This window comes from Rhinichthys klamathensis, unplaced genomic scaffold, assembly GCF_029890125.1.
Source record: "Rhinichthys klamathensis goyatoka isolate OS25496 unplaced genomic scaffold, OSU_Roscu_1.1 h1tg000391l_1, whole genome shotgun sequence".
Taxonomy (NCBI): Eukaryota; Metazoa; Chordata; class Actinopteri; order Cypriniformes; family Leuciscidae; genus Rhinichthys; species Rhinichthys klamathensis.
In genome coordinates this window covers 413,778-426,262 of record NW_026606894.1, presented here as the reverse complement: position 1 = coordinate 426,262, position 12,485 = coordinate 413,778, and the positions used below count along the sequence as shown (strand labels likewise).

At 37.1% G+C, this 12,485-nt stretch overlaps 1 protein-coding gene across 1 annotated transcript in view; it reads left to right on the top strand.

The window, feature by feature from the left end:
* ppp1r37 (protein phosphatase 1, regulatory subunit 37) overlaps positions 1-12,485 on the top strand; it is a 75,352-nt gene that overhangs the window by 54,898 nt on the left and 7,969 nt on the right. The window contains exons 7-11 of the mRNA XM_056234264.1: positions 379-534; positions 662-774; positions 4,628-4,769; positions 5,616-5,782; positions 6,406-7,693. Of these exons, the coding sequence (XP_056090239.1) occupies positions 379-534; positions 662-774; positions 4,628-4,769; positions 5,616-5,782; positions 6,406-7,693 (1,866 nt within the window). The remainder of the gene's footprint in view (positions 1-378; positions 535-661; positions 775-4,627; positions 4,770-5,615; positions 5,783-6,405; positions 7,694-12,485) is intronic.

Sequence of the window (12,485 nt, the reverse complement as noted above, 5' to 3'; positions counted from 1 at the left end):
TGACTTTCAGAGTGGATCTAGAGCCTGGAGACGAAGTTCATGCATTTGTGTATTCATAGGCCAAAAAACAGCGCAAGCGTCACACGCGCTTCAGTGTGTGTGTGTGTGGTAAATGAAACTGCGCGTCGACTCGGCGGCACCATTCATTCACTCAGAACATGCAGGCCGCCCCCCCAAAACAATGGTAGGGGAAACACTGTATTATTATGTGTATTGTTGTCGTATTTATATGTAAGCGAGAACAATTCCTTGTGTGTGCATTGCAAGGACACTTGGCAATAAAGCTCTTTCTGATTCTGATTCTGATTTATAGGGTTAACCATTTTCCACAAATGAATGAAGCAACTAAAAGGCAACTTGTTTCATGTGTGTGTGCAGCCACGGCACTGAAGATGAACATGAACCTCAGAGAGCTGTATTTGGCTGACAATAAGTTGAACGGTCTGCAGGATTCGGCTCAGTTGGGGAACCTGCTGAAGTTCAACTACAACATCCAGATTCTGGACCTGAGAAACAATCACATACTAGACTCAGGTCTGACCTCGTCTTCTCTCTGTATCTCCTCTTGGTCTCCTCCTCCAGAAATCTTTGTACTTGTCATTCAACCAATTGTAGCACACTTGTGTTCTCTCGGTATATCTGCCTTTTCTCGTTTCCTCAGGGTTGGCGTATATATGTGAGGGTCTGAAGGAGCAGAGGAAGGGTTTGGTCACGCTGGTGCTCTGGAACAACCAGCTCACACACAATGGCATGGGCTACCTGACCGCCGCTTTGGTAAACATCCACACAATTATGTCACAAAAGTTTCCATGAACAATTTCACAGACTTCTACATCTTCAGGGCTTATTCACTCCAAACTCAATTTTTGTCGTCTTCTGAGAAAAGTTTGTAAACCTGAAAGAAATAGAGGTTACACTTTTGTTTTAAGGTGTGCTTTTTAGTGTAATTATGCAATGAACTACTGCGTAATCTTAATTATCAACCATGTACTTACTGTCGGGGTTTGGTTTAGGGTTAGTGTTGTGTAATTATGCATGATTTATCATTTTTACTAAGGTCAGTACATGTAGCAAAGACTAAAATAAAGTGTTGCCAAAATATAATTGTGTACTACTACTACATATACTACTACTAAATATAAATGCTTGGGAAAAAGCTGATCATTTAGTAATAGGAAAATACTAGTAATATTGTATTAACGATTAATCAATTAATTGACTATGAAAATCTCTAGTAGGCCTGTATCTAATGATTATTTTTAATAATCGACTAATCTAACTGTTATTAGATTAATCAGGGTGATTTATTTTAGGACTGACTATTCAACAACAAAAACCCTGACCATTTTTTAATGATAATATCGACTAATGGTTTCAGGTCTAGTTAGTTATAGTAATATTTTACAATGTAATCACAAATGTTTGGGATTTAAAAATACTGTTTTCTGTTTGATTATATTTTAAATGTATAAGTAAGAGTGTTTTAAAAAAAAAAAGAAATTAATACTTTTATTCAGCAAGGACACATTAAATGGATCAAATGTGACAGACTTTTATAATGATTACAATTATTATTTCAAACAATTCCGGTTCTTTTAACTTTCTCAAAGAATCCTGAAAAAAACAACAACATCCAAGTACATATTTGACAGTTTAAAGGCCGATTAAAGTGTGAATTTTCACAGTGAAAAGATTTCAAAGAATGTAAGAAGTCAAAATGATGTTTAATAAGGAACAAAAGAAAACTGAGAACTGTCCTGTTGGTTGATTTTTGTAGTTTTACTGTTTTTACTCTTCAGATCAAATAAATTCAGCCTTGGTGAGCATATAAGACCCCTTTCAAAAACATAAAAAAAATCCAAACTTTCGACCAGTAGTGGATATACAACAAAACAATAGCCCCTTATGCCTTCTTATGAAATGACTGACAGTACAGCATGTCCACCGCAGACCGCCGACAGTGAGATGAGGCTTGTCCTCATTCAGTCAGATGGCCATTATGGAGATTGAGAGGATGCTGTGCCTGTTTGTTTGGCGGCTGCTGACCGTGCAACGCTCGTGTTTACGTGTGGCCTGGCATCTTTTTGTTAATTAAGGACTAAAGACACACACATTCTCACAGCCGTGTGTGTAATGCACTGCAGTATGTGCACGCCTTCTGAACAGGCTGTGCGGTTTATAACCAGTGTCTGAGCGTACATCCACACACTTTACTGCAAGAATACAGTATTTCCTGTTCCTAAGGTGTTTCCGCCATGGAATGAAAAAAGTAACAATTCTTTTTCTCACAATTCTTAATTTTTTCTAGCAGATGCAAGTTCATATCTCACATTTTTAAGTGTATATCTCGCAATTTAGAACTTTTTTTCTCATAATCCTGAGTTTAGATCTCACAATTTGTTACTTTTTCTCGGAATTCTGAACGTTTTCTTGGAATTTATATCTTTTTAGTTTATATCCAACAATTTCTTACTTTTTTTTTATGAATTCTGAGTTTATATCCAACAATTTCTTACTTTTTTTTATGAATTCTGAGTTTATATCCAACAATTTCTTACTTTTTTTTATGAATTCTGAGTTTATATCCAACAATTTCTTACTTTTTTTTTATGAATTCTGAGTTTATATCCAACAATTTCTTACTTTTTTTTATGAATTCTGAGTTTATATCTCACAATTTGTTACTTTTTTTATGAATTCTGAGTTTATATCCAACAATTTCTTACTTTTTTTATGAATTCTGAGTTTATATCTCACAATTTTTTACTTTTTTTATGAATTCTGAGTTTAAATCTCACGATTTTAACTTTTTTCTCATAATTCTGAGTTTAGATCTCACAATTTGTTACTTTTTCTCGGAATTCTGAACCTTTTCTCGGAATTTATATCTCACAATTTTAAACTTTTTTGGAATTCTGAGTTTATATCTCACAATTTTTTACTTTTTTATGAATTCTGAGTTTATATCCAACAATTTCTTACTTTTTTTTATGAATTCTGAGTTTATATCCAACAATTTCTTACTTTTTTTTATGAATTCTGAGTTTATATCCAACAATTTCTTACTTTTTTTTTATGAATTCTGAGTTTTATATCCAACAATTTCTTACTTTTTTTTATGAATTCTGAGTTTATATCCAACAATTTCTTACTTTTTTTTATGAATTCTGAGTTTATATCTCACAATTTGTTACTTTTTTTATGAATTCTGAGTTTATATCCAACAATTTCTTACTTTTTTTATGAATTCTGAGTTTATATCTCACAATTTTTTACTTTTTTTATGAATTCTGAGTTTAAATCTCACGATTTTAACTTTTTTTTCATAATTCTGAGTTTAGATCTCACAATTTGTTACTTTTTCTCGGAATTCTGAACCTTTTCTCGGAATTTATATCTCACAATTTAAAACTTTTTTGGAATTCTGAGTTTATATCTCACAATTTTTTACTTTTTTATGAATTCTGAGTTTTTATCCAACAATTTCTTACTTTTTTTTATGAATTCTGAGTTTATATCCAACAATTTCTCACTTTTTTTATGAATTCTGAGTTTATATCCAACAATTTCTTACTTTTTTTTATGAATTCTGAGTTTATTTCCAACAATTTTTTACTTTTTTTATGAATTCTGAGTTTATATCTCACGATTTAAACTTTTTTCTCATAATTCTGAGTTTAGATCTCACAATTTGTTACTTTTTCTCGGAATTCTGAACGTTTTCTTGGAATTTATATCTCATAATTTCTTACTTTTTTTATGAATTCTGAGTTTATATCCAACAATTTCTTACTTTTTTTATGAATTCTGAGTTTATATCTCACAATTTGTTACTTTTTTATGAATTCTGAGTTTATATCCAACAATTTCTTACTTTTTTTATGAATTCTGAGTTTATATCTCACAATTTGTTACTTTTTTTATGAATTCTGAGTTTATATCTCACAATATTTAACTTTTTTTATGAATTCTGAGTTTAAATCTCACGATTTTAACTTTTTTCTCATAATTCTCAGTTTACATCTTGCAATTTTTTACTTTTTCTCTGAATTTTGAGGTTTCATCTTGCAATTTTTTACTTTTTTCTCATAATTCTGTTTACATCTTGCAATTTTGACCTTTTCCTCTGGATTCGGAGTTTATATCCACCACATAACCATTTACCATTAATTCAGTTGAACAACGGACACTACAATTATGAACTGAAAGCGTCTGCTTTCCAAACAGCACGAGCAACTGGAGTCAGATTTCACTTATCACATGAGAAGAGTAAGGAGAGATGACTGACAAGACGATGGTGGAGGATTTGGTGCGCAACAGATCCTGAGCGTTATTGACGTATATTATCTTGTCAAATGTGCTGTCAGACCCTATACGCAGCATATGCATGATTGCGAATTCGAAAGAGAATCGAGTGTGCATTTAAAATCGATTTCAATACCCCAGATTTTGATCCCACCCCAGTGTTGTCGTAAGTTTATTTATCGGTGTAAAGATTTCCTCACCGGTACATACCTAGTTCACACTGAATATTTAATCCACTTTCAGTTCCTTCAGTTGTTTTTCTTTTTCTATTTGCACTCTTTTACTTTTACTGATCCATCTCTTTCGCTCCCTGCTGCTGTAGCCGTACACTCAAAGCTTGGAAACACTGAACCTGGGCCATAATGCAGTAGGGAACGAAGGAGTGCACAAACTGAAAGACGGACTCGTAGCGAACCGGTCCATCCTCAGGTTGGGTCTGGCCTCCACCAAACTCTCCTGCGAAGGTAAGATCTGGAGTGCAAACGTGAAGTTACATAAGACCACAATGAATTTGCTTCATCTAAGATGGATGACTTTGAATTCTGGAGTAGGGCTGCACCGATTAGCATCGATATCGAGATGTGCGCATCCGTTAGAGTCACATCGCAGGATATGCGATGTCAAGTGTAGGCATCGTAGTTGATCCGTATGCGCCAGATGCTCCCCGGTTCAGAATGCTTGTGATTCGCGGATTATTTGGAAAGTTTAACCATCATAGAGTGATGAAAGTTTATCATTTGCATGTGTTTTTAAGTCGAATCAGGCATCAAGTGCAAGAGTCGCCGCGCGCTGTTTTCTATGCGCACACACAAAGCCGAATTCAGTTTTCTTTCTCTTTCTTTTGAGCTTAAATGGACACGTGCACGTAAAATGAAGTCAAAATCCCCGTCTCGGTGAGAATCCTCGTGAACACAGTCGCTTATGTGTTGTAAACAGAAAGAAAACTGATGCATGTCATTTTAGGTCTTCATTTATATAGTTTTACATTTGATTATTCAATTTTTGTACCTGAACACTGTTAGATTTACCTGAAAAACATGTATCTTCTATTGTATTTATCTATGCTTGTAATTTTTTAATAATTTGATTCAATCCTCTACAAAATCACCCCAATTATTCTAGAATGATTAATTATTTTCAAATAGAACTATTCAAATCATCTGCCGAAATTGTTTTTGTATCGCAATCTATATTGCAGAAAAACAAAATATCGCACATTTTTTCCAATATCGTGCAGCCCTATTCTAGAGGCCAGCTTGTGTTAAGTATGTGTGAGCACGAAGATGACCGAGTGCTTGTTCATATGCTAGGAGCTGTCGCTATAGCGGAGTTCATCGCGGAGAGTCCGAGGCTCCTCCGGTTAGACATGCGGGAGAACGAAATCAAGACCGGCGGCCTCATGGCTCTCTCCCTCGCCTTTAAAGTCAACACATCTCTGCTGCGACTCGACCTGGACCGAGAGCCCAAGAAAGAGACGGTGAGTGTTTGCTAAAGGGGAGGGGAAAAGATTTAGCTTGATATAAAGTAGGACTGAGTATATTTACAATGATTTTCCTGCTGGAACACTAATATGTCGCAACTAGTTTCAATGTGGAAATGTTTTTTTTGGGGTTTTTTGGCATTACGTTTCCAGTTTTATTAGACTAGTTTCATGATCCTTCTATATTTCAAATTTATTGTTAAGAGGAAAACCCCTTGAAATGTGACATCTCGTTTTCGAGGGCACCTCAAGAAAAACATACATACATACTAACAGAACAAAAACAAACGTTATCTCACAACGTGCAATGTGCATGGGAGCGTTAAGACAGATACGACATTAGATATGGTGAGTTTTATTTATTTCCGTGAGTTCAGACTGATTTAAAACTCTAAATGAAAATCCGAAATATTAAAATCTTCATGTGGGATTTGTTTTTAAGATCAGCAGGGTAAATATGGCTGTTTATTACAATGTAATTTTATATTGGAGCCACTTATTTTATTTTTCCACTAACTACAGTTAATTATTTACCTCAGTGTTCAGCAGATGTAACTATGACATTGATCTCTTTTTATTGCATAACTGCACTACAGCTTTTGTTCTCTCTGTTCATACAGGTGAAGAGTTTCATTGAGACACAGCGCGCCCTGCTGGCAGACATTCAGAATGACTGCAAGAGGAACTTCATCTTGGCCAAAGAGAAGGAAGAAACAGAACAGAAAATGAGACAGTCCGCTTCAATGCCAGAAATCACCATAGAGGAACAAGCTCAGGAGGATGAGGAAGATGCATCTGCTGAGAAAAGCGAGGAAGAAAATGTGGCTGTTCAGAAAAACTCAACCGAGGAGGAGGGCAATGAAGAGGACGTATCTGAGAACCAAGAAGTCAAAGAGCAAGAAACGACACTGCAAGACGACTCCGACTCGGACACTGAGGATGAAGAGATAGTAGAGGCATCCAATGCCTCAACACAGAGCACATCTCAAATACCGGTTCCTGCAATAAACACCTGTAAGGTCGTGCCCTTGGCGCCGCCTCTACCAGGATCTCCAGCCCTCATTTCGGGAATTAAAGTGACAGAAGCCAATGTTTCCTCCGGAGCCCCATCATCTCCTGGACGCCTTTTCTCTGTGTCTAGTCCTGGCAGAGGACACAAAATCTTTATGGTAACGCGTGTTGAAAGCCCTCCTGAGCAGCAACAGGCGACTGCATTGCCAAAATGTGTCCTCGAGAGGGCGGTAGAGAGCCAAACATCTGAAACACCCACGCAAATCCATATAAAAGCACCTTTAGATGCACCTTCACAAGCGCCTGAGCAGAAATCAACACAACTAGCGGAGTCTGAGCTCAGTGCGTTAACATCACATGCAGAAACAACACCAGCGCCCGCCGAAGTACTAAACACGTCAACGTCTGCACTGGCAGATGAAGTCTTCACAACTCATTCTGATGAAGTTCAGCAAGCTTCACAGGAACTTGCTACGCCATTTGAAAGCCAAGTTAGACTCGATCAGACTCACTTAGACTCGCAGGAGTTACCAGTGAATGCAAAGACAAAAACATCACAAGATACCAGTGAGGAGGACCAGATGTTCTCCTCTCACACTGAACAGATCCAGGAGTCAAGTCCCACCCAAAGAGAGCCATCAGTGTCAGAACCGCCTCGAGACGGGACGCTAAACCCCGAAGAACTGCAATCCAGTGAGCAGCGAGAGGTCACAGGAGGTCATGAACTCCTAGAAACGGAGGGCTCCAGTGCACAAGAGGGATCTCCTGATGAAGAAGAAGAAGGTTGTCCGGTTATGAGCACGGGAATAGTGTTGCCCAACGGGCTGAAGCCAGAGTTTGCCTTTCACCTGCTCGAAACAGAGGGACTCAAACCAACCAGCTGCATTATGGAGCATGGTGAGTTACCATTGGATTACCGTGTATAGACAGAGCGACACGCGTCGTAATCTGAAAACCACGCCCATTAACTCTCCATTAACTTTGCATTGCGAGAAGCTGCCTCCTTGTCGTTTCTAGGGCTGGGTATCGATTCAGATGTTCAAATTCGATTCGATTTCGATTCACAAGCTCACAGTTCGATTCTCGATTCGATTTCGATTCTCGATTCGACTATAATGAATATAGATGTAATACAAATCTCAGTCTAAATATCAGTTATCATTTTTTAGACAATTTTTTATTACATTGATCTCACCTAAATGTTTGTTTTTACAATGGGGTAATTTTTTTGTTAAAGGGATACTCCACTTTTTTTGGAAATAGGCTCATTTTACAACTCCCCCAGAGGTAAACTGTTCAGTTTTACCGTTTTTGAATCCATTCAGCCGATCTCCGGTTCTGGCGGTACCACTTTTAGCATAGCTTAGCATACATCATTGAAGTGGACAAGACCATTAGCATTTCTAAAAAAAAAAAAAAAAATGACCAAAGAGTTTCAATATTTTTCCTATTTAAAACTTGACTCTTCTGTAGTTACATCGTGCACTAAGACCGACAGAAAATGTAAAGTTGCGATTTTCTAGGCTGATATGGCTAGGAACTATACTCTCATTCCTGCGCAATAATCAAGAAACTTCACTGCCGTACCATGAGTGCAGCAGGCGTAATGATATGACGCAGCGCCTGAAAATAGGCTACCTTCCGTCAACACAACGGAACTATTTTCAGGCGCTGCGTCATATCATTACGCCTGCTGCTCTCATGGTACGGCAGTAAAGTTTCTTGATTATTGCGCAGGAATGAGAGTATAGTTCCTAGCCATATCAGCCTAGAAAATCGCAACTTTACATTTTCTGTCGGTCTTAGTGCACGATGTAACTACAGAAGAGTCAAGTTTTAAATAGGAAAAATATCGAAACTCTTTGGTCATTTTTTTTTTAGAAATGCTAATGGTCTTGTCCACTTCAATGATGTATGCTAAGCTATGCTAAAAGTGGTACCGCCAGAACCGGAGATCGGCTGAATGGATTAAAAAACGGTAAAACTCAACAGTTTAACTCTGGGGGAGTTGTGAAATGAGCCTATTTCCAAAAAAAGTGGAGTATCCCTTTAAGAGTTTATGCAACACATGGAAGCTTGATTTCAATCTTTGAATTAAATTGAAAAAAGTAGCACAAAATAAATACAATAGAATAGGCCTAAAGACACAAATAAAGAGACATAAAAAGAAAAGTTTTTGGGTAGGTCAGAAATACTACAGAAACTGAATAAAGTAATCCAATGTAAAATAACACTGGATAGTCTTTTAGTCCTGACTGAATTAAATACATAGGCTATTAATTCTGATTCCTTACAATTAATGCTATATTATGTTGTTTTGACAATTAATGACAGACACATATGGCTGCGTTCACTTTAAGAACTAGTGCATGGATCCATTACTGTTCCATTATACTGTCTGTCACACGCGTTTTATGCTTATTTAAGACATAACCGACTGTCTTTACGAGGTTACTCACCAAGACCAGAGTTTTGACATCATTTTGCGTGTTTTTAACTGTTAAAGCGATATAATCCACGAAAAATAACTTTTGTTACTGGCGAGCTGTTTGTGAGGCGGATTTAGGCTTTACTGTATGTGCACGCAATGAAAAACATACACGAGTGCGCGAGCACAGGATAGTTTAAAATTGCTTGAATGTTTAAACTGGTAAAACTTAAAAAAGTTGTGAAAATGATAAACGTTAGTTACGATGCAATGCTGGCCCGATTGTGCAAGTGAATCATGTCCCGACTCCTAAACACGAGTGTGTATCGACGCCTGCAGCGGTTGACGCTTGCCTCGTGCAGAGAGAGAAGACGCAGCACTGCGAGCCCTGAATATGGGAAAAATCGATTCGTGGCCGTTGAGAATCGATTTTGAATCGACCACATTTTAAAAAACGATTAATCGAAAAATCGATTTTTTTGCCCAGCCCTAGTCGTTTCTGACTTACAAAAAAAAAAAAAAAACATCTAAAAGCTGCTATTGTGTAACGCTTACAAGCATAAAACAAAAACAAAAAAAAAACAGAAATATGTTTTTGTAAGCTGTCGACCCCAAGAAACATGCGTTTAAAGGGATAGTTCGGCCAAAAATGATATTTAACACATGCATTACTCACCCTCAAGCCGTTCGAGATGCATATGTCAATCTTGTTTCAGACGAACACATTTTCAGTTATTTTAGAAAATGTCTTAGACCCTTCAGTGGATATAATGTGAAGCAATGGGGTCCACCTCCTTCAAGTCCCAAAATGTGCATACATCCTTCACAAAAGTAATCCATCCGGCTCCAGGGGGATAAACGAAGGCCTTTTGAGGGTAATCCGTGCGGTTTTGTCGTAAAAATATACATATTTAAAACTTTATAAATGAAAATATCTGACTTCCGGCAACGATCGACGCGCGTTCACGGGTGATGGAAGTCGGCGTACGAGGTATGACTTAGCGTAGGAACCGTCGTGACGTATAACGAACGCGCCTGCGCAGCCAGAGTGCAGAGCAAAACAAAACTACACTCAGTTCACCCGTGAACGCGCGTCGACCGTTGCCGGAAGTCAGATATTTTCATTTATAAAGTTTTAAATATGTATATTTTTACGACAAAACCGCACGGATTACCCTCAGAAGGCCTTCGTTTATCCCCCTGGAGCCGGATGGATTACTTTTGTGAAGGATGTATGCACATTTTGGGACTTGAAGGAGGTGGACCCCATTGCTTCACATTATATCCACTGAAGGGTCTAAGACATTTTCTAAAATAACTGAAAATGTGTTCGTCTGAAACAAGATTGACATATGCATCTCGAACGGCTTGAGGGTGAGTAATGCATGTGTTAAATATCATTTTTGGCCGAACTATCCCTTTAAAGGGATAGTTCACCCAAAAAATTTAATTAGCCCATGATTTACTCACCCTGAAGTAGGGCTGGGCGATATGGCCCAAAAAAATTATCACGATATTTTTTTTTATATCAGTCGATATCGATAATTATCACGATAAATGTCAAATCTTTATTTCTTTCAAGTTTAAAGGCAGATTTTTGCTCCTAAGTGAAAGTTGGATAAACCAGAGCGTTAATTGTGGTTTTAAACTACTCTTTATTGTCAGAACATATCATGACAAACACTTGCCAAACAGGTGAACATTTCACAAATCTGAGGTAGAACATTCAAACATTTGTCATTTTTCCTTAACAAAATTAATATCTGAATAGAAAAATATTTCTTCAGCACAGTTTGCAGTGCAGACGGCAATATTCAAATTACATGTTTTGTCTCGAAATGCATATTTGACAGTGAGTTGACAGTAAATCTGCATCCTAACTCAAGCTAATACTACTGTTAAATTTATGTTCATTAACAATAACAGTAACATCTGTTTAAAAAGAAATTAACGGCCACATTTTTATTTGGTAAAATGTAATATTCTGACTGTTTGAGTTTTATTAAAATTAACCATTGGTCATCCAGTATCATGCATTTAGATCATGATAACCAAAGATAAAACCAGGCAAAGCCTATAACTTAGCACCTCACTATCATGGCAAAATGTAACTTTATAGTTTCTATGGTATTTGTATGAAAAACAGTAGCCTAACAGTGAAATACATTATTAAATACTGTAATTATATCCCATTAGTCATTTAATACATTGTCTACATTAACAATATTATACAATTCAATATGTAACCCACACTTCATGGTGCAGTTAATATGACTAGGCTAACCTTACAGTAAATCCATGGTAGGCTAAATGGATTCAGTATCAATTCAGATTCTGACTGTATCGTTGCGCGCAGTGTTTCTCCTGTTTGTCAGCGGTGTTTCATCTGCCTTTAAACATTTGTGTTCTTCGCTGAACTCAAGCGCTTCTCACTGGATCTCGTGAGCGAGACGATCAGAGTAAACGCGTCTGCTCTAGTGAGCTCGCGCTGCCGTTTGGACTTTGAGCCGAGCGAGTGGATTTTGAGTCCGTGAGCGCGCGCGGTTCAAATGAGTTTCGTTCCGCTTTTGGCGCATAAACATTATCGAACATTTATCGACCTCTTGATATCGTTTTATCGAGAAAAATTATATCGCGATAATTATCGTTATCGTTTTATCGCCCAGCCCTACCCTGAAGCCATCCTAGGTGTGTATGACATTCTTCTTTCAGACGAATACAATCAGAGTTATATTAAAAAATGTCCTGGCTCTTCCAAGCTTTATAATGGGAGTCAATGGGTATATTTTTTTGGAAGTCCATCAAAGCGCATCTATCCGTGATAAAAGTGCTCGAAACGGCTCTCCGGGGGTTAATAAAGGCCTTCTGAAGCGATGCGTTCGTGTAAGAAAAATATCCATATACTTTATCGACTAAAATAACTAGCTTCCGGCAGACGGCCGTACGCAAGTCACATTGTAGTATATTTTGATTAAATGACTTTTCCTTGGTTTCTAAGACCTGTTCACACCAATCTCAATGTGAAGTCAAGTTACCTTTATTTATATATAAATTTAAATGTAAATTATACGTATTAACCTGTTAACTGTCACCCCCCTTTTTTTGAATAGACATGAAAATGCACATTTCGAACATAAATGGTTGTAATTCAAGAATGCTTTGGAATATAGACGTAAGATTGGTCTTGTTTTAAAGAAGACATTTGGCAGATTTATGTAGAAGTGAAATAAATTAAGAAAGTGAAACAGAAAAAAAGTTATA